The following is a 23,609-nucleotide window of genomic DNA, read 5'->3' as shown; positions in this document are numbered from 1 at the left end:
CTAGCCGGAATTACAGGTGCACACTACCATGCCCGGCTAATTTTTTTATTTATTGTAGAGATGAGGTCTCGCTTGCCCAGGCAGGTCTCGAACCCGCGGGCTCAGGCAATCCACTCACCTCAGCCTCCCAAAGGCGCAGGATTACAGGCTAAGCCACCGAGCTCAGCTTAGGTTGATTCTATATCTCTGCTGTTGTGAATAATGCTACAATAAACATGAGAATACAGATATCTCTTCAACATACTGATTTCTCTTTTTTTTTTTTAATTTCCTTTCTTTTTTATTCTGCTGGATCGTATGGTAGCTCTATTTTCAGTTTTCTGAGGAACTTTCATACATATTTTAAAAACCTGTTTTCCATAGTTGCTGTATTAATTTACACTTCCACCCAACAGTGAACAAGCATTCCTCTTTCTCTGCAACCTTCTTATCATTTGTTAAGACTCTGCAATCCGTATTGATCTTATGTATCTTACCTGACTCATTTGTTTTCTAATGCATTACTTACTAAACAGAGTAGACGTGATTCCTAATTAACAATTTCATTTTGATTATTACAAAATTTCTCCTAAGAAATGTATGTATTGTCTTATTCTCCAGCCCATGCAAACTCAAAAACAGAAAACCAGAAATCGGAGAAAGGATACAGACACACTAAGAACAGCCAGATGTAAAAACTGAAAGCAGAAAGAAGGTATGAGGAGGACTCCACCAACCAAAAAAAACACCAGAATTATATTTTGGAGGGTGGGCCCCTTGTGGTACAAGCTTCCCCCACTAGGTAAGTGTTCTAGGAACAGCCCATCAGCATCAGTACACCAACTAGCGTTGCTGTGAGAGGCTGTGCTTGACTTTAGTTAATTTTTTTGGAGACGTTCAATGCGTTTGCCCATTTCATGATGGGTGACTTACAACCGCACCTGCCCACACTGCAGAGTGTTCAGCAGTTTTTGTCCAAAAACAGCACGACCCCCTATACCCAACTCTCCCCTATCACCTGATCTCATCCCAAGTGACTTTTTTGATTCCTGGATAAAAGACAAGTCTTCAAAGGGAAATGTTTTTGCTGATATAGGAGAGGTGAAACAAAAAAACAATAGAAGAACTAAAGGGTATCAAAATTGAGTTCAAGAACTGTTTTTAGCAATGGAAAAAGCAGCTTGATAGGTGTATTGTACCAAACGGAGAGTACTTGGAAGGTGACTAAAATTTGAACATGTAAGAATAAATACACAATTTTTTATAAATAAATTCCAGGGTTTTTTGAGTCCTCCTCCTAGATACACTATTTAAAATGACAACAAAAACAAAGACACCAACAAGCAGGACAATAAAAGAATAACTCCTCAATTTCCTCAAAAGCCTGAGGGTCGGGGCAAAGGATACTGTGAAGAAGGCACATCTACATTTTAGTCTTTTCTTGATATGTTCAGAGTCAAATATTAACAGGATCACTTTTAGTTATCACTAACGGGTTAAATTACAGGAAGCACATGCCTTTAAATGGGAAGATAATATATGCCAGATAGACTGTTGCTAAAAATTGTTAAAACTGAAAACATGTGAGATAAAAAGAGCTAGCCGGGCTCGGTGGCTCAGCCTGTAATCCCGTGCCTCTGGGAGGCTGAGGTGAGTGGATTGCCTGAGCCCGCGAGTTCGAGACCCGCCTGGGCAGCGAGACCTCACCTCTACATTAAATCAAAAAAATCAGCCAGGCGTGGTAGCGTGCGCCTGTAATTCCGGCTACTCGGAAGGCTGAGGTGGAAGGATCGCCGGAGCCCAGCGGGTCGAGGCTGCGGTGGCCGGAAGCAGCCACTGCACTCCAGTCTGGGCGACTGAGTGAGACTCTAACTCAAAAAAAAAAAAAAAGAGCTAATAGCACAGAGCTAATAGCACAGAGTTTAGAAAATTCACTTTTCTGGAATAATTTAGTTACCAAAAATGCTCAAAGAGACACTATTATATTTTATGTAGAATTTAGAAAGGCATATAAAAAGTAAGCCAGTTCATTTGCTCAGAAATTAAAAATCAAGAGTATATTTGATTTTTCCAGTGACACATTTTTATCAGTAATTATTATCAAATAAATAATTCAGTGGTTTTCCTAATTCATAAATATGAAATCAAAGAGTCAATCATTTTAAAGACAGTAAGATTCTTCACTATGTTGTTCTAAGAAACTAACGAAAAGACAACACAAATTTTAATATCCAAAAATTAAACTCCTACCTTTCCCTCCTTGGTTCATGGCACCAGTGTCTCGTCCACATTGTCCTTTATTATTTACACCAAATGTCCAGACTTCTCCATTTTTCATTAAAACACAAGTATGGGCTTTGCCCATAGCGACCTGAGTTACAAAATGGCCCTTCAAATCAGTTACCAAACCTAAAGGAAAGATACAAATTTGGAAAAAATAAAAACAAGACCACAAAAAGCCCTACTGAGGCTAGTTAAAAAATTAAAAAATAAAAAAACCTCCATGCAGAACATTTTATTTCCAAGGCAAAATAATTCACCAAAATGGGAAATAAGAGGCCAAAAGATTGGTAGAGTATCATTAAATTAATTTTGTAATGAATCTTAAATGAATCTTAAAATGTTATCCTTCAGACTTGAAACAAATCTTTACTATAGCTTCCTCTCAAGCTTACTTCTCCTAAGTGCTTTTTCCAAATGCCAACAGCTCTCAACAGCACTCAGGAGGGTCTGTAGTTCTCAAATTTTTCTGATCTAAGCAAAGTAGCCCATACATCATTTACTTTGCCTGCTTAATCTGCCTCAGCACAAAGTGAAACACTTGCCACAGTATACTGAAAAGACACTGTTATTGTTAAAAACCTAAGAAATTTTCCAAAGCAGTATTTTTCAGTCCTTTTCATCCAACACACAGCTATTTTCTAATCACTTACTCACATATTGCTTTCATTATACTTGTCATATCTAAGTGCCATTCATATTATTTACTTAATATTTTTGTATCAACTTTAAATTGAAACATTTTTAAACTTATCAAGTAGAGATGATAATGTAAAAGAATATTTTTCTAATATACATTAAAACAAAATTTTTTTAAAAATTCAAGTATTCGTTTAATTTAAATTACAAATAATATCAATCACACATCACACTTTGGGAAAACTGTTCTACATTATTAGCTCTGATAGCACTTGCCCAGGGTGGCCTGCACTTTCACCTTATAATAGATTAGGGCTTCTTGTTAATTACACCTCAAAAACTACAACTTTTAGTATATAGTAGACTTGGAAAAAATGGGGTGTGTGTGTGTGTGTGTGTGTGTGTGTGTGTGTGTGTGTGTACACATTTTAAAAAAGGAAAAACTGTATTAAAATTGTAATAATATATATCACTGAAACAAAAGATGAATACAAGACACATTTGACTTCTGCAATTACAAGAGATGCTCAAAGTGGTTACCATTAGTGTCCTGACACTTCTGATTACAGTGAACTAAAAGTAATAAATAGATACCATCTCTTAAAATGTGAGTACATTTTTTGGCATACGAGTAGATATAATAGCAGTTTTATTTTTATTAAGTTGACGTGTCTTTAGACTGTACATATGCCAGGCTCTGTGCTACGCATTTATTAGTCATTGTCTCCTAAAACTTTATAATCGCCATATGAAGCAGGTAGTACCATTAGCTACCTTCTGCCAAGTCACAAAAACAGAAAATAAGCACTGAAATGTTAAGTATACTGTTACCGAATTTTAAAATGTTGGTGCCACAATCTGAGTCTAGGTCCATAGCCACTAAGCCATACCTCTCCAATACTTAGGTTCTATAATACCCAATCATCTCTTGGGTCCTCACAGGGACCATATCTGTCCAGTCCACCAATCCTTGATATGTCATCAGTATTCAACAAATATATGCTGAATAAAAACAAATTTTCAGCAGCCCTAGTCAAAAAAACTTTAATAAGCAACAATTATATTGAACATTATTTTTAAACTGTGCATGACTCCACTTCAAAATTTTGATTCACTGACAGTTGTAGCCAACTGAGAATCTAAATCAGGGGTGTCAAAGTTTTTGGCTTCCCTGAACCACATCAAGTAAAGAGAAATCATCTTGGGTCACACATACATATATTGTATAGTTAGTGTAAATATATAGTAAGACTTCTTTTATTTTTTATATTTTTATTATAAAGTTTAGAAAAATGAGAACAATATAAAACTAGTGAGAAATCTGACCTTGCTTTTGTAAAACTAGACTATCAATGTCTGGTTCAATGGAAGTGGTTGCAATTCTTAGTGAGTTCTCAAGGTGCTTGTCAGAAATATTTGTTGAAATTTTGCTCTTCGTGTGCTTCATAATTGAAAACAGCTGCTCACAAATGTATGTGCTGCCAAAAAGCAATGTCATGAATAAAGCATGATTTGAACCTCAGAAATGGAACTACACATGGGGTCATGAAGAAAATAAATGCTAAAAAATTATGTGGGGCCACATTATTAGCTGTCCTGGGTCACATACAGTCCATGGGTTGGACATACCTGATCTAAATATTACCACATTAAGCCAGTTCACCTATCATCTGGGTATAGCTCAACTTAATAAATAATTGCTATAAATGTTCTCTATGTGTCATTTTCCCAACATGAGACACTTAAATTTCTAATCACAAACTTCAATTTTGCTTTCAATTGTTCAATTTCACAAGCTTCAATTTTGGTTTCCTTTTAATAAAGAAATTCAAGTTTTACATGTTTATTTCATATAAATCCTTCCATGTGGGATGGATTTCATGATACTCATTTCTAACTGCTGGAAAGAAAATCCAGCAATCAAATATGACAGGTTTTTTAGATTAAAGTGTTTAACTATAAAACTATTTAGCTAGTTCCGTCCTTCATATTTACCTAAACTTTTGGTTTATCAGTCACCCAATCACTTAACAAATAATTCTTGAGCACCTACCACATGCCAGACATTGAGGATAAAACAGTAAGAGAAAAATAATCCCACCTCAACAACCTAATAAGGAGATAACACAGCAATTATAAATCAGCTTTGTTATGCAACTAATTTCATTCATCAAGCTCGATGAATACCTCTGAATGAAACTAGGGATAGTGTTCTAGTGACAAGACATGATGGACAATTTCTTTCCAAAATGTTTTATATTTGAGAGAAAATGAAAAAGATTTAGAAAAAGTATGCTACAAATACTAATTTCCTAGACATACCTTTGTAATATATTGTGACTAGTATTGAAACTTCTTGGTATAAAATAAAATGATGTTTAAGTTGTTTAAACTTACTTGAACTATCAGAGTAAATGGCATCTTTTCCAAACATGTATAGTTCTCCATCTTTAGAAATAACAGAACTACTTCCGTTATTGCAGGCTGTATATACCACAATCTTTCCTTCCATCTTAATGATCTTTTTAGGTTTATAGGGTTTTGACTGCCGCCTGCTTTTAGCTTTAAAAAAAAAATTTAATTAAGACATCTATGTACAAGCAAAATAATAATGGTCTGTATAAAAATTCCAAATAAAAAATAATTATTTGCACTTATGATACACTTTATTCATTTAGTTTCACAAAGGATTGGGTTTTCCAACATATAAATTAAAATGAGTTAGCTTGCTAGCCTCATCTGGTCAATTAATGTCTAGGTTATCACCATCAGATCCTTCTTTCTTGCAGTATACTGAAATTACCAGTGGGAAGCACTAGTCTCCTACCCAACTTCTGGGGGATCTAACCTCTGGATTAGCTATACATTATCAGCATCAGTCCATTATCACATATAGAAAATCTCCTCTTTTCTCAAACTGTAACTCACAAGGATTCTTATGCTAGGCAGTGAAAAGTTTCCTCATTCGTGTATTTGTTAAGCAGTTACACCAAGTCAATGTAAAGAAGGGAGATACACACACGGAAGTAGAACAAATAATTTTAAATGTGTTGATTCCAGCAGCCACTGCTCTCAAAAACTGAATCCTTGAACTAGACAAGATGAGAAACATCCATCAGATGTTCCTTCAATCAACCCCAGTTCCCAAGCCTTTCAGAATAAAAACATACTGTAGTGCTGAGGCTAAAAATACCAATATATATTTCATATAACATAATCAAAATCCATACATACTGTTATTACTTTTTCTGGAACTCAACCAAAGAAAAAACAATGTCCTCCAAATGCTAGAAGAAAAAACTTGCTGTGCTTAAGGTTTCTGAGTTAATGGCTATTTTAAGGGATTACTCCAGCCTCACTTTTATTTTCATATGACTTTTACATTCTGTGTTAACTTCAAAACCTAATCCCTATAAGATGCTATTCCAATATGCTGTAATGTAAAGTATGTGAGAACTTATATAAAGAGAAAAATGACACTCTGAGGAAGACTCTGAACAGGAATACACAAAATATAAGATATAAACAAATCAGCAATGATTTTGAAATTTATTTCTCATTGCTGACATTTCATCACAGAGAAATAACACCAAAAACAGTAATCCATAGCCAACTATCACACAAGATTACATAAGGTTTACTTTTATTCAAGGTAATATATTTTCCTTCCAAAATTTTTGGTTTTCTAAAATAATCTACTGAAATAAATAAGTTTTTAAAAATAACACTGACATAACAAAATAAACATATGTCCTCAGATGAACAACCATGTATCCATAACACATACATTTTCATGCATATGAATGCTAGAATGAAATCAGCAATCTTATTTATTTAACAAATAGTAACCCACCACTATCTACTGAATATAAATATAAAATGCTCTATTAACTTGTTGAAGTCTGTGTTACTAAAATTGATAAAGTTTTGAAAATAAATTACACACTATTGTTACTAAATGTTCAGTTGATTAGTCAACTTACTTGACTCTCCATCTTCTCCTTTACTAGCAGATCCTGTAAAGAATATGCTTCCATCTTCTGCAACTAAAAGGGCATGAGAGCCATCGTGTCCAACTGAGAAGTGCACTATCTTGGGAGATTTCGTAATTGGTAGTTCAACCCATTTGCCTGCTGAAGGACCACCTTGCTTGATTCCAAGACTCTGGTACTTGCCCGTGTAATATATCTTATATATATATATATATATATAAAAAGAAAAGGGAGGAGGTGAATTATGGTACTTTGGGAGTAGTGCATCAGAAGTCACATGAGAAAAAAAAAGTGTCCATATTTTATTGAAAAACAAAAATAACCAAGAAATCACTCTTTTTTATACTATTCAACTTCTGTGAGCTGAGCAAGAGAGAAATATATATTATTTTGCCAAAATAGTTCATAATAGTTTTTATACTTATTCAGAATACTTCTAATTTTTCATATTTATATTTCCATATACTCTGAACTCACAGAAGTAGGAAATTCACAAAGTTTTCAATCACTTTTCCCAGTTGCAAAAATCTACATACAAAATACTCTATTCACATAATAATTTTGAGTTTTAGAATTCTTTGAATTATCTTGCTTTCCTGTCACATCCGCTAAAAAAGAAAGAAGCTTCCAACTCTACAAACAGACCTCTATAATCTATAACAATTATACATGCTTCTGTTTCTCCAATTTGTAGTCTGTTTATTTCTGCATTTACAGAAAGTTGCAATAAGTAGTCTATTCATCAAAATAAACATAAAATATGAATTCACCCTAACTCACAAAATTAAACAGTTCCATAATAAAAATTAAATATCTACTGAAATAAAACATTTTACAAAGTCTATGAGATTTTATAGTCTTAAATGTCACAATTTTGCTTCATAATAAGGCATACCTCAGAGATACTGCAGGCTTGCTTCCAGGCCACCACAACAAAGCAAGTCACTCAAATTTTGGGGGTTCCCAGTGTATATAAAAGTTTTGTTTATACTATACTGTAGTCTACTAAGTATGCAATAGCATTATGTCTAATATGTGTGTGTGTGTGTGTGTGTGTGTGTGTGTATATATATAAAATATTTCATTGCTCAAAAATGCTAACAATTATGGAGCATTCAGCGAGCTGTAATCCTTTTGTTGATGGAGGGTCTTCTCTCAATGCTGATGGCTGCTGACTGATCAGGGTGATGGTTGCTGAAGGTGGGGGTGGCTGTGGCAATTTCTTAAAGACGACAAACTTGGCCACATTGATTGACTCTTCCGTTCACAAAAGACTTCTCTGTAGCATGTGATGCTGCTTGATAGCATTTTACCCAAGGTAGAACTTTTTTCACAATTGAAGTAAACCCTCTCAAACCCTGCTGCTGCTTTATCAACTAAGTTTATGGCGTATTCTCAATCCTTTGTTGTCATTTCAACAATGTTCATAGACCCTTTACCAGGTGTAGATTCCATCTCAAGAAACTACTTTCTTTGCTCATCCTTAAGAAGCAATCCTCATTTGTAAACGCGTTATCATGAAATAGCAGGAATTCAGTCACATACTCAGGCCCCAGTTATAATTCTAGGTCTCTTGTTATTTGAGAAGTAGGCTGTTTCATCTACACTGAAGATCTGTTGTTCAGTGTAGTCACCTTCATCAATGATCTTTAGCTAGATCTTCTGAATAACTTGCTCCAGCTTTTGCATCAGCACTTGCTGCTTCCCCTTGCACTTTTATGTTACAGAGATGGCTTCCTTCCTTAAACTTCATGAACCAACCTCTGTTAGCTTCCAAATTTTCTTCTGCAACTTGCTCACTTCTCTCAGCCTTCACAAAACTAAAGAAAGTTAGGGCCTGCTCTGTATTAAGATTTGGCTTAAGGGAATGTTGTGACTGCCTTGATCTTCTGTCTAGACTGCTCAAACTTTCTCCATATCAGCAACAAAGGCTAGTTTGCATTCTTATCATTCATGTTCACTGGAGCAAGCACTTTTAATTTCCTTCAAGAACTTTTCCTTTGCATTCACAACTTGGTTTACTGATTGGCGCAAGAGGCCTAACTTTCAGCTTGTCTCAGCTTTTGACGTGCCTTTCTCACTAAGGTTCATCATTTCTAGCTATAGATTTAAAGTGAGAAATGTGTGACTCTTACTTTTACTTGAACACTTAGAGACCATTGTATGACTATTAATTGGCCTAATTTCAGTGTTGCTATTTATCAGGGAATAGGGAGACCCAAGGAGAAGGAGAGAGATGAGGGAGTGGCTGGTCCACAGAGCACAGAGGACACAAGCACCACATTTATCTTTTAAGTTCACCATCTCATATAGGCACAATTCATGGTGCACCAAAACAATTACAGTAGTAACCCCAAAGATCACTAATCACAGATCACCATGACAGATATATTAATAATGAAGAACACTGAAATATTTCAAGAATTGCCAAAGTGCAGTAAGAGCACACTGTTGAAAAAATGGCACCAATGCAGGGTTGCCACAAATGCTCAATTTGTTAAAAAAAAAAAAAAAAAAGTATTATCTGTAAAGTGCAATAAAGCAAAGCAGAAGGTATGCCTGTACTATTTTCAACAAAATTTTCTCATATAAAAAACAAAATAATTTTAAATCAAAAGGTAAAAGAAGATTATCTTTAAATATGTAAACTACATAAACTAATAACTTACTATATAAACTGGTAACTTACCTTTCCATTTGCTGTTTTCATTAGTGCAAACTCTCGTCCTGCACCAAGAATTGCTGACTCCTCATCAAATCCTGTACCTAAAACACAAAACTAATAAATACTACTGCATTTGTAATATAAATAATCCCAAGTACAACATGCACTATTTCGCATAATTAAAATGTCAATTCAATTAATATCACTCAAAGACAAGAATGACAAAATGTCATATGCATGAATTTTAAAAAATATTAACAATAATAGAACACTACTCCAAGGAAAGAAAGTTACCATAATTGGCTTATCTTGTTCCAAACTAGTCCCAAATTAACTTTAAAAATAGAAACCAAAAATATATAAAATTCAATGTCGGCAATATTCCTTGAATCAATATATAAATGACCACATTTTGATTGATCTGTTATTAATTACCAGGCACTAAAGAGTTCATAAACCTTATTTGATTCTCACAACTGTATTGCTTTGTCTACTAATAATCGAATATAAAGCTTGGGGAGGTTGGTCCAGACACAGACACAGAATCCTTTAGGCTTAAACACTGCCCTGCACATATTAATATTGAAGTATTTCAGATTTCCTGTCACATGCTTTTTTCCACAGAGGAACATTCTAATGTAGTTACCCCATAAATTTAAATACATATATGCACATATACACACACTGATCCTTATACATATTTTCAAACTATAAGTAATTATAACATTATATATAGTACATTTCATGATTTTGTCCCATTATACAAATTACTAATTAGATTATGGACTTTTAAATTTTGAAATCTATAACCTCAATTCAATATTTTTCCTATGGAAGACTGTAGCATGCTAATGTCAATTAAAATTAATGGGGCAACCAGTCCAAAAAAGGTGGCTCTTGTAAATACCCCGTCTCAAGTTAAAGAATGGTATTCTTACACCTAAAATGGCAGGTCTAAAGGCAAACCAAATTGAGACCCTCATGGGAACTCATAATCCTAATTACTTCTGCACATTGCTAGAGTAAGTCATCAAAGTCCAAGAAATAGTCTGTGGCTGTATTTCTGTATCTAAATGAAAGATTATTAATCAGTTTATAAGGTAATTTCCATCTTCTTAATCTATGGACTCATTCTATGGCTATCTTAAAAATCTGTTCAAACATAAATTAAAAATTTCAATGCAAGAACTATGTATATTATTGTAGTAACAGTTATGATATTAAGTTTTCAAATTTTTAAATAACTGAATAAAGATGAAGTGTAACTAATGATGTCCACCAGTGTCACTCCTAATTCTTATTAAATTCAAGTTTATTTTCTTTCACTCTATTCAAAATGAAAATAGAAAATTAGGCCAGGCTCGGTGACAGCCTGTAATCCTGCGCTTTGGGAGTACATGGGTTCAAGACCCACCTGAGCAACTTGGTGAGACCTCATCTCTACAATAAATAAAAAAATTAGCCAGGCATGGTAGCGTGCGCCTGTAGTTTCAGCCACTTGGAAGGCTAAGTGAAAGGATCGCCGGAGCCCAGTAGGTGAAGGTTGCAGTGGCTAGGAGCGTGCCACTGCACTCCAATCTGGGCAACAAAGTGAGACTTCAACTCAAAAAAAAAAAAAAAATCATCAGTCACTTCTTTAAAATGTTTTTCAAATATCACACTCTGCTTAAAGTCCATGTTTCCTAGTTACTTATACATATTAATTCAAAATTGTACTTTGTAGTAACAGACACCAAAATGCTGGTAAAATATGAACTGAGTTGCTAAAAACACAATGTTAGTTTTTAAAAGAATATTTATTTATTTGTTTGTTTATTTTTGAGAAAGCATGATTTAAAGAGGACAGAAAAGCTCCCACAGTGGAAGGGGACCTGAAGGGGTTGCCCTAAAATAATTTTTAAAACTGGCGATTAAAATATGGGAAAATGGCTTATTTTGCCATCTTACTTATAATATGCAAGTCCTTTTCCAGATCAAATAGTGAGATACCACAGGCATGTAAGCATTTTCTGGCCAGTTTAAGTTGTAATTCTTGTTGCAGCACAGGCTCAGTGCTTGTGGCAAATATTCTGACAACAAAGCCATCCTAAAAAAATAAAATAAAACATCCATAGCATGACACTGCATCCACAGATCTTTAAGATTCTATAGTCTATTCAATAAAAACTAAATAATTTAAGAGAAAAAAAAATTTCATTTACAGTAATTACTTTTTTAGAGTACTTACATCTCTTGAAGCAGCTATTTGATTTATATATTCTCCATCAGTGAATAAAATATTTTGACCTTCAGCATGGCAATCTGTGCAAAAGGAAGAAGAAGTAATTATATTACAATAGAAATAAACACCTCACAAATAAATTTACTCCTCTGTTGAAGTCAAAATGAGAGTTCTCCACACAATACAGATAAACTTAAACTCAAAAGGAGATTGCACTTCTTAATAAAGAATTATAAGTTAGCAGAAACTAAATAATTCAACTAATAAATCTTATTACATTTTGTGCTTACATTTATAAATCATCCACAACCATGAACCTGAAATCCTACCTAATTTCAAAATGAATTAGTATTAGATACCGTCTGATAGTAAACATGCATCACGATGAACAAACTACCATGTTGGTTATAATCATTTCAAAACAATCACATGCGATGGAGGCAACACTCTATGCTTAGACGTACATCACAGTCATTAGTGCCACAGAAAAATGCAGGTAGACCTAAAGCTTCTGTATTTGAACTCTATAGTGTCCAACTACAGATATCCCTTGGTTTATAAAACAGATGATATGCAAAATCATTTGTACATTTCCCACTTAGAAGTACAATGTTTAATTCCGTCATTTTTGGCATCTAGCATGCCCTAAAGTCTTGAAACATTCATCCAAGAAAGAGCAAACAAATCTATGCTTATGTATTTATTTTTGTCTCATATATCTTGGCTAGAATAACATGTTTTATCAATACTGTATATATCTCTGTCAAATAGTGTACTGCAAACTTTCATGAAAAAGAAATAACGTGCCAGTTCAACTGTAACAAGGGATACCAGTATTACAGAAGGACCAGAGGAACAAGAGTTAGTGATTACTACTAAATAACACAAAACTACAAGCAAAATCAACATCTAAGTATAAACTATATCCTTTACCCAAAAAAAATTGTTCAGCAAGCAAGTATTAAAGCACACACACTTCCCAAAATAACTGCAAAGAACTAGGATGAATCTCTCCATTAATCACAATACAAAAAAAAAAAAAATTTCTAGTTACACTTGAATCAACAAAACACAAAATTCTGTTTTGGAATGTAGTAATGGAGCCCACCCAAATAAACTGTATTACTCTATATCTTTGCCCAGGAGCTTCATACTAGCATACTTCCTTATTATAAATATGCAAAACACAGGCAGACCCTTACCAAATAGAGAATTCAGTGATCACAAACTGGAAATAGAAACTGGGAGACAAGGCCCACCGGTAGCCCAAGAGACTTGGTAATCAAAGAGAGGAGAAATCGAAAGAAAGAGTTCCTAGTCCACTGTACAGAATACAAAGAGGCGCAAGAAAGATGCTTCTCAAGCTCTAAGCAGTAAGATTTTAAACTAAAAAGCAAAGAAGAAAAACTCATTATAATTTCAGATATATGCAGGGGTGAGGAATGAAGCGGCGCAAGAAGAGTAGCTTTAAAAAGCCTCCTTGTGATCTGAGGCAATCTGTCACCAGACACAGAGAGTAAACGACATAAGGATACAATCTGTAAGGTAAGCCGAGATGTAAAGAATAAAATGACAGTTATCAGGGAAAAAGTATGTTCGCCAACACTAGGTTGAAATAATTTTTTTTTTATAAACCAGGCAGTAAGACAAGTTGGAACATGAAGCTCAAGGAATTACGTGATTTATGTCAATTTTAAACATGCCATTCATTACTATCTATAAACATAAAAATTCATTTCTGCTCCTTGACGGGAAAGATACAGAGCAGAGTTGACCCTACCAAAGAAAAACAAAAAGTACTACTGAAGAACATTCAGTCCAGGTCAAAGAAATGAGAAAATAACAATAGGTTTCTTCAAGCTTGAGGGAGTCGTCTTCCTGCCACATGATTTCAAGACTTTCTCTTCATCCTTTCTCTGTCACGTGATATTATAAGAGAGTATCTTCAGGAATATCTCAAGCAACGTCTGCCAGTTCAGAAGACACACAATATGGAACTTTCCTCCCAAAGTTTAGTTCATTCTTCACCACTAGTACAGCACATATTTATAAAACACAGAAAGCGACACTTGTATTGTTCAAAGTTGCATTTCATATGTTAAATGATGCAGAGGGATTTAAACTGAATAAGGACATTAACAAGTAATTTTTTAATCATGGCGGAATAAATAAAACAGGTTAGGCAGATATTTTTAAATTGTCTTCTAAGTCACTATCTCTATGAAATAAGCAGAGTTTCTCTTAAGAAGTAAATCCCTTACATTAGCATCCATCTGTTGTGAGGGATGGGATTTGTCAATTTCGAATTCTAAAAGATTATCCTAAAATGACTTGCACAAAGACAGAGCAATATGGATGCTCATTACAGTGAAATTTACATAGTAAAAAACTGGAAGGCTCTCTTTCAACACATTTATCAATGGAACGTATTTTGTAACATTAAAGTGATGTTGTAGAGGCTGTTTAATGGCCTACAAATATATTCAGAATAATAAGTGAAAAGGACAGGTTAAAAAAGCATTATGTAGCATATAATCACTTTTTTATAAATATATATACACACACATAGGAAAAATACAAGAAAGATATTTACCAATATGATAATAATGTTTATATATAGGAAGTAGGGTTAAATTATTTTCAATTGATTTCTTTTTGCTCTTATATTCTATACAGTAAATACGATTATTATATATATATATATATATATATATATATATATACATATATATATATGGGGGAACTGTGCATTATTAAAAATATTTTTTAAGATTACTATTGTTATTATTATTATGACCAAAGACAGGGCCCAAAACTTATGATGAAAAAAGGAAACCAAACCTGTAGATATTTTCAAAATAGTTATTTACAAAGTGATTCTATTAAGTCACCTGTTTTCTAAAGCAACTATGTTTGTGAAATGGACATGAAATATGCCATTTACTTCAACATAGTGTCATTTACACTAACTTGTACAAAAGTATAGTTAGTAAGGTTCAAATAAATGTTTGATGAAGTTATAAGAAGATTTTAAAAATTAACAAACAGCCTGGGAGCAAGTATCCTTCTCTATGTATTCTTCCAAAGTAGCTCTCATTTTCAGATGGTCAAGTGCCTAGAAGTAATGCTGCTGCTTATTGTAAAATTATTGACAGATGCATTGGACATTCAAGATTTTAATATAAATGACTTTAGAAAGTTTCAAAAGTTAAAGCAAATTCAAAGACCTCATAATGAAGAATATGCATTCTCCCACCGTTCCACAAAATTTGAGACCTTCTGCCTCAGAATTTAAACAGTGGTAAATTGAGTGATGAATATATATGCCCACTCAAAATTAAAGCAAAATCAATTGTGTCCAAAGTGCCTTATCAGAGTATTATTTAAAAGTATAAATAATGGAATTTTAAAAAAATTTACAGACCCATTCTAAACTCTATCTTTGAAAATCCTTTAAACAAAGAAGAAAATTCAAGTGTACTGTTGTTAAAGTAAAAATAAATAGAAGCTTCTTTGTACTGAGTCATATGAGAGCCAGAGTTGTGATTTTTATTAAGAATCACCCTACTAATTCAGCAGCTGAAAACATCTTGGTGGGTGAAGATAAGCAATTTAGGCCATAAATGGTCAAGAATTTGAAAACAAATATTAAAATTCATTATACTATACTTCTGATGTCTATTGTCTTGACATGTATTAACATTTTGAATGCCAAGATTTTTAAAATTCATTTGTAAGCAAGCACTATTTCTTGCTAATCATTCTTTACATGTCTAAATAGCCTAACATGCGTATTTCTTAAAATCACTTGTGAAGAAAAATTACTTGAAACATACCTGGTAACATTACAGTACCATCTTGTTCCAGTGTTTCAGGGCTTATTCTTACGGCTGTCATACTGTGGTTATTTACATCTCTATATAATAAATAACCCTAATAATAACAAAAAAATTTTGTGTTAAAATATTTTTTCATTACCGACTCAGTTAAAAAAACATACAGTTCCATGTTACAGTTGTTTGAGGTACAATAATAAATCAGTACTTGATGTCTAAAATATATTAAAGATTAAAAATATAAGAACATTTCTCCCAATAAGAAGAGGAATTGTACATTATTGGGAATTGATTTAATGTATTATCTTCATTCATATACACACATATATACATATATATGGTACATTAAACAAGACAGTACAGCTACAAACATTTTGTTCAAAATTATTATATCACTTACTAAGTAAGAAATATAAATGATCACTGTTACATTAACAAATATTTTAAGGAAAAATAACTGAAGGCTGCTATTTCAAAATGAATAGATTAGTAGTTTTAGACAATGTGATATGCTATTGAACATACTGCTATAATGATTATTTCCCATGACGTTATTTCTTAAATACTGTAGACTGCTAACAAAAATTTGATGAGACATTTTAAATCAGGTTAAGTTTTAAGAGACAATGACTGAGAAATTAATTTGATATTTAAAATCCAATTTCAAAATTCCCCAATAGCTGTTATGGCAGGATTATTCTTCACATAACAATAATCTCATTGATTTTCAAAATACTTTTAAATATCTTTTATCATTTGATTCTGACAGCAAATCTTATGAGCTCAGCAAGGCAGACATGTAGGGTAATATTTATTCTCTATTCCTTCCACAAGGTAACCTGGGCTTCACCACTCAGGAAAGCATAGCAGGGAAATAAATTATTTCTAGCCCTTCTTGCCCATCCTTAATTTGCTTTTCTCTATGGGAGGAGGAGTAATGTAACCAACTGGTGACCTAGTAAGAGGCAGACACTCATCGGGCTACGCTAATCAGGAGACAAGATCACAGCATTAAGACAGCAACATGGGCCCAGCTCTTTTCTGTATTTGATGACTCTTTGCGTGATCCTCTATGCAGGTAGCTGTCTCCTGGGCAGGCCGAACACTGCTCCCTATAAAGTACTGGATCTAGTTTTAGAATGAAAGAGTTTGTAGCAATTTTGGCTCAGGTCACATTTATATTGCATTCCCAATTCAGATGTCCTAATGATAAAAGTGATCTTCGATTCTTACCTAGAAAGTCACTTAAACAAGAACTCCAAAGACAGTATTTTTATTCCCATTTTAGAGATAAGTAGCACAGGACCAAATAAGTTAAAGGAGTTGTCCAAAGTCACACAGTCAGTAAGAAGCAAGGACAGAACTAAAATTGAACTTTTTAAGAATTCTGAACTAATGTTCTTTATATTGTGCCATTGCTACAGCCATATTATTAAAAATATATCATTTCTGTTTAAACAGAAGTAATACTGTTTATTGACTAAACAAGTCCAAACCACATGTGTTAAAAGATAAGAAAATGTTAGTTTATTGTGGGTATTACCTTACCTGAGCATACCCTAACCAAGACTTTTTTTCTTTTCTATTTCTGATGCGTGATGTAGAATTGTATATATGGCCCTGAAAAAACAACAAAAGTTAATCAACCAACAGCTTCATAATTAACAGTCAATGAAAAATAATATAAATGAATAACAGTTAATATATATATATTTCAATTATGATCTTCAAAGCAGTATTATCACACCAAAATTAGTACTCTAAAAGTGAAGCTAGGAAGAAAAAAAGAACACAATTTATTATAGTTATAACTCAGCTGTGATTAAGAATTGTTAGGAATCACATTACCCTAACTGTTCCACTGTATCCAGAGCCTATTTTGTATAATCCATCCTTGCATAACAGATAAAGAAAAAATCCATCATTCTGAAGGAGACATTGGTCATCTTCATCAACAGATATTTCTTTTAATGGCCACTTGTGCATTAGAGCTGCTTTCTTAATGCCATTACTAAACCAGTCCTGAATTTGAATTTTTCCCACCAAAACTGCCTGTACACTTCTCTGTAGTGAATTTAATATTGTTGGCACCTATTAAAAAGAGAAGAAAAAAATAAGACATTTTTAAATGTTTTAAATACAAAAGAGACAAAGACACTTTAATAGTTTGTAAGGTAATAAATTGTTCAGAATGATCATGTCTCACATGTCAGCAGAAAGTACCAACTAAAAGTTTATCTATAAGAAGCAAATCTCAAGCAATTTACATGTCCTCATTGTAGGATTCCACATCATTCACCAATTCCGTGAAATCTTGGCCATTATGTCAAGTATTCTACCTCCAAAATCTATTAGTGATGTGAAACACACTGTATTAATACATCAGATTTTCTCATTCTCTATCCATGTTTCTTATTTTACCTTTCATATTTCTCTCCTTGTCTCTCTATGCTGCATTCTAAGTAACTTCTTCCTCTGTATCTTTCAGCTCACTATTTCTATCTTCAACTACATTATCCATTAGTTAACCCATCTTTTAAGTTTCTAATTGTAATTTTCATTTTTCATTTCTAATTTCAGTTTGACTCCTTTCCATGTGTAACTACTTTTTATATTCTTAGTCCTTAATCATACTTTTGATGCTTTCTTTTATTACTTTAACCATATTTTATAGACATATGTACACACTCTATGTAAAATAATTTCAATATCTAAATACTTGGCAGGATTATTTTTGTTGTATTTGTTTCTACTAACTTGCTTTATTTTCCATTTCTTTTTAATTTGTTTGTGAGCTCACATGCAAGTGTCTTCTCCGCAGGTAGCCTCTGAAGTCTGGAATTCATGCCTCAAGAAAAGACTGTAGTATCCTTCAACAAGACAGCTTGCAGTACTACCAACCTTACCTTGCTTTAAACTCCCGGTTAAGCTTTTTGGAATAGAGAGGTAACATAGATTTGGGTACCAAAATAATGAAATGTTAAAAGTTATCCATTCTCAAGAAAAGCTTGTCTTCTCCCATCCACAGTCTGGACAAGAGAATTTTGTGAAATGAAGTTGGTAGACACAGAAAATAACCAATATACTCCTTTTGTTCTCTTAAGATAGAGGTAGCCCTTCCATCTATTGTGGGGGTTATCTAAGGATCCAGAAAAAGTAGATAATCAGGCCTTGAAACCATAACTTCTTTCTCAATTTCCAGAACCTTCCAAAAGAATTAAATCAAGTTTGCCCATAAGAAGATTACACTTTCCATCACTAACAATAGTGAAGAGCTTATTTATTCCACAGTTGGATATTAAAAGCTTAAAATGTTATACGCATAACTGAAATAACTTAGAAGCAAATCAATTGATAAAAATCATAATCAACCAATCAAAAACGCAGCAGATTGATGCCATCCCTTTTCTATCATTAGAGAAAACGTATCTAAAACTATGAAAAAATTCCTACTAGGAAATTCAGGGCAAGATGGGAGGAGGAGGGAAGGCAGAAAGCAAGACAATACAAAGAAAAGTTGTGCTGTTTATGCAAAGATCAGCTTAAAGATCTAAGTTTTATTCACAGTAGCAAAAATATGGAACCAACTGTGCTGCCCACTGAAAATGAACTGTATTAAAAAAAATGTGGTACATATACACAGTGGAATATTTCACAACCATAAAGAAGAACAAACATATGGACTTCACAGCAACTTGGACAAATTTAGAGTATATCATACTCAGTAATCTACCACAGAAACAAAGAAGAGAGTACCACATGTTCTCACTCGTAAGTGGAACCTGAACAATTACCATAATACTGCAAGAAAGGAATTGGCAGTAGCGGGACACTGCAAGGATTGGCGGTGGGGTGGGCACACAACATCAATAAGGGTACCTGATCTCAAACTAGGCAAAGTGGGGACCAAAGGAGGACCCAAACTTTACCTGTATGATGACCATTTGTATACCTAATCCTGAATTGTACCCCACATCTTTAAAATAAAAAAAGTACACTTTCAAGCTAAAAAAAATTCTAAGTTGTTGTCTAAATTCATTTTATTATATTTAATGCTTAAGAGTTAAATATACACATAGCTTAACCCAAATACCGTAGATTATTTATATATCAACCTTGGACAGATCCAGCTACTGTAATGAGAAAAAGCAGGGAATTCCTACAAGAGTTTGAGATAAAACTACAACAAGGCAACTTATAAGTTTCTAAGCAGCTATAAATATGAAATACCTGAATAGTTTGGCAAGCATGGCTTCCATTATTGGTGAGAATAGCAGAGATGGCCTGAAGTGTCCTTCCTGTTTCTCCCCAAGAAGCCACCAGACTAAAGAGGCAAGCACAGGAAAGTGCTGTCAGGGACTGTCCGGTGCTGTCATTCATTCCAGTACTTCGAACAGTGATTTCCAAAAGAAGCTGGAAGAGAGACTCTGTGGATAAAACAGAATTAAATTATATTCATTTAACATACAGAACATTATATGTGTATATTTATTTATACTTTGTCTCATTATTAACAAAATTCAAGGCACATAGAATACTTACTTTGTATTAGTTTCTTTTTAGTTAACTTTTACCCCTCAAAGTCAAAATATTTATATAACAAGGGCCTTAGAGAACATTTAGTTCAACTCCTTATTTTTGTAATTAAAGATGAAATCTAAGGTCATTTAAAACAAGCTTGCCTAGAGACATTCACATATTCAAGAAACTCATCCTTCCACATAAGAGACTACTCATTGCACTTATTTCACCTGTTAGATTGGAAGGAGTATGGGCCCCTTAAAATATTAAGTGTCCAATGAATTATATTAATAGATTTCCTAACATTAAAATAAATTTGACTACCAGAAATTTTAAAAAATTAAGCGTCCAGAAAATCACATTTATATTTGTGAAACAAAAGTATAATACATAAAATATATGCTATAATTTGCATTGATACAAAACTGGCTTTATCAGTAATATTCAGAAGTTCACACTTATAGAGGGGAGAATATAATTCATTTATACCCTAGAAAAAAATTCTAGTCAATAGGACAGATACTGTCCTCCTGTAGTGGATAATGAAAACTGAAACACAGGGAAGTTAAGAGATTTTCTCTAAATCATAAAGCCCTTTAGTGGTAAAGACAAAAAAAATAACATATGAATGTTCTACAACCAGCAGAGGTCTCTACACAAAATTCTCTGAACAACTCCATCCAAGATTCAATCAGTAGACACCTAGTAGGTATTTCCTCTATAGAAAGGAAGGAAGATTAAAGTGAAAAAGTGGGGATGAGGGTGGCGTGGGGAGGAACAGAGGGAGGGAGGAAGGGAGGGAGGAAGGGAGGGAAACTGAGATAGATCAATAGAAGGAAAGGGAAGGGAGAGAGGTGAACAAGGGAAAGTAATTAATAACGTACTGCAATTTTCTGAAAGCTAAAAGGCCACCTGTAGTTTATTTGGTAACTCACAGAAACTAAGTGCACCCTTCTCAATTCTTCATCTTCCATAACTAATACCAAATTAAGTACTATTTATTTTACTTCCTAAGTCATTCCTCTACTTTTCTCTACCTCAATACCATCTTTCCAATCCATGTTATCACCGTCTCTTTACTGGACTTCCAAATTACAAATTATCTCCTATTATTCACTTTTGTTCCCTTACAGTCAAAGAGAATTTTCAAACCAAAAATCTAGTTGTTTACTTAAAGTTCATTCACTCCTTTGTTAATTTATTCTTCCCTCCTATTCCTTCTTTCCTATTCACTCCCTTGTTAAATTCTTTCCTTCTGCTCTCCTGTTCCTTCTTTCCTTTCTCCCCCCTTTCACTTGTCTATATATCCTATACTTTCATTTTTTCCATCTATTCTTTCCTCTACCTCTCCTTCCAACTATCCTGCCTTCCCGTCATCCTTTCATCTATCCCCTCTCTGTCTATCCTTCCTTTTGTCCATCTTTCCTCCCATTATCCTTCCGCAAATCTATCTTCTAATCATCCAACTAATATTTACTAAACTGAATTCTTCCTGAACACTAGGAACTATTCTAGATTGGGGTGGTATACTGGCAAAAAAAGACAATGCCTCTGCCTTCAAAAAAGGGAGATTCAAGTAGAAGAAAACAGTCAATTTTTTCAAAAAAAATTTATGAGTGCCATGTAAAACAGAATTTTTTAAACTGTAGTGAAATAATGACTTTCCATTTTCCTAGGACAATAACCAAAGTCTTTATCATGGATTATAAAGCTACACATTTCCCCGTCTCCTTCCTCACCTGACACAAGACCCTCCCTCCCTTCACTCTCCATATTCTGGCCATGACAGTCTTTTTCCACTCATTCTCCTTCTCACCTCAGAGAATTACTTATGCTGTCCTTTCTGCCTGGAACATTTATAACCTAGGTCACTCCCTCCTATTTATCCTTCAAATCTCAAATGACTCATCTTTAGGAAAGCCTGTTAAAGACTCAGAAGGAGCATGCCTGTAGTCCCAGCTACTTGGGATGCTGAGGTGGGAGAATGACCTGAGCAACACAGTGAGACCCTATCTCTAAAAATAAATAAATAAATGAGGTCTTTAAAGTTAAAAAAAAAAAAACAACTCTCAGAACTCCTACCTTCCTCAATACTATTTAACCACATTTATAATTATAAGTGTCCCATTTAGTCAGATGCTAAGTTCCATTACAATAGCAATGGTATCATATATTCCTAGCACATAATATAGGAGGTGCTATTACAACTTAAGTGAATACTTGAGAACATATATTCTGACCTTAAATTAAACAGAAACATAGATATAAGGGAATAACTTTTTCAAGCAGATGATTTAAAACTCAAAATCTATTTGTAAACAGAAGCATGATGTTTACTAATCAGTAAGAGTTAAACAAATATATATATTTTCATGAACAACATGAAAATAACCCAATGGGAAAAAAGGGTAACCAATGAGATTGTGATATTAGATCAAAGGAAAGTAGAGGCAAGTTTCCACAGAAGCTTAATATAAAAGAACTAAATGAATACTTATATCTTTGAGCTAATTAAACAAAACAAAAACATGAAGTAATGATAAATCCTTTATACAGAAAAATAACTTAAAGCAGGGAAGAGATCAGAAGTAAACTTTGAAAAGACCGACAACAGAGACCAAAGACCAGGATAGCAGCATTTGAAACTGTTAACAAGAAAATAAATATGAGCAAACTAATTAAGTGAAAGTTTTGATAAATAGATGACTAGGCTAAAGCACAAATTATAATTTCAAAACCAGTATTAATAATAAGATCTTTTTTTTTAAATTAAGGAAATTGAGTTTTTTTGTACAGAAAGGATACAAACCAAAGTGTATAACAACTGATATGAGACAAGATAATGTAGAAGATCTAGGAAGAAAGAATTAGCATGTCATTCAAAGTAGAAAATATATGTTTTAGTGAATATTTAAAATATTCCAATTATTTGCTAACTGGCAAACCTGAGCTGAGTAAAATCAACAAAATATTCTTAAATAAAATAAAATAAATCAGATCTTCAGTAAAATTCTGTCAAGCCAAATAGCACTTCACAATATTAATACAATCACTGGTGCTACCGTAACAATAACCAAGGTGTGTGCTTCTTGGTATGACAGCTTTCAATTGGTAATAGCATTTAATAACTGTGTGTGTGTGTGTGTATGCATATGCGTGTGTGTGTGCGTGTGTGTGTGTGTGTGTGTGTGTGAGCAGAAGTTGCTTTTAAAAATCCTGAGTTTGTTTCAATGACCAGCATCCCTTTTCTTCACTTAAATAAGAAAAAAGAAAAAGAAAATCAAACACAAAAACTACATCACCATATGTGACCCCAAAAAAGAAAAATCTGACATATAATTAGCCTTATACAATTTGGTTTTCACATGTGGGTCTAATAAAATCCAAAAAGAACCAAATGTTAATCCGGACCAATAGTGCAGTACCCAGACCAGCAGTGCAGTCCCCAGACCAGCAGCATGAGCATCAACTGGAAT

At 33.5% G+C, this 23,609-nt stretch overlaps 1 protein-coding gene across 1 annotated transcript in view; it reads right to left on the bottom strand.

The window, feature by feature from the left end:
• The window catches only part of LOC103261128 (E3 ubiquitin-protein ligase MYCBP2-like), a gene marked incomplete at both ends in the record, with an annotated part of 68,850 nt that overhangs the window by 29,799 nt on the left and 15,442 nt on the right, over positions 1 to 23,609 (bottom strand). Inside the window, 10 exons of the mRNA XM_008058746.1 lie at positions 2,230 to 2,388; positions 5,296 to 5,460; positions 6,882 to 7,086; positions 9,580 to 9,656; positions 11,503 to 11,641; positions 11,783 to 11,856; positions 15,613 to 15,709; positions 17,161 to 17,232; positions 17,461 to 17,703; positions 19,843 to 20,039. Coding sequence (XP_008056937.1) covers positions 2,230 to 2,388; positions 5,296 to 5,460; positions 6,882 to 7,086; positions 9,580 to 9,656; positions 11,503 to 11,641; positions 11,783 to 11,856; positions 15,613 to 15,709; positions 17,161 to 17,232; positions 17,461 to 17,703; positions 19,843 to 20,039 — 1,428 coding nt within the window. The remainder of the gene's footprint in view (positions 1 to 2,229; positions 2,389 to 5,295; positions 5,461 to 6,881; positions 7,087 to 9,579; positions 9,657 to 11,502; positions 11,642 to 11,782; positions 11,857 to 15,612; positions 15,710 to 17,160; positions 17,233 to 17,460; positions 17,704 to 19,842; positions 20,040 to 23,609) is intronic.

This window comes from Carlito syrichta, unplaced genomic scaffold, assembly GCF_000164805.1.
Source record: "Carlito syrichta isolate Samal-C Ts95f unplaced genomic scaffold, Tarsius_syrichta-2.0.1 Scaffold303607, whole genome shotgun sequence".
NCBI classification, from domain to species: Eukaryota; Metazoa; Chordata; class Mammalia; order Primates; family Tarsiidae; genus Carlito; species Carlito syrichta.
The sequence above is the reverse complement of the archived record's forward strand: the minus strand, read 5'-3'. Positions and strand labels throughout refer to the sequence as shown.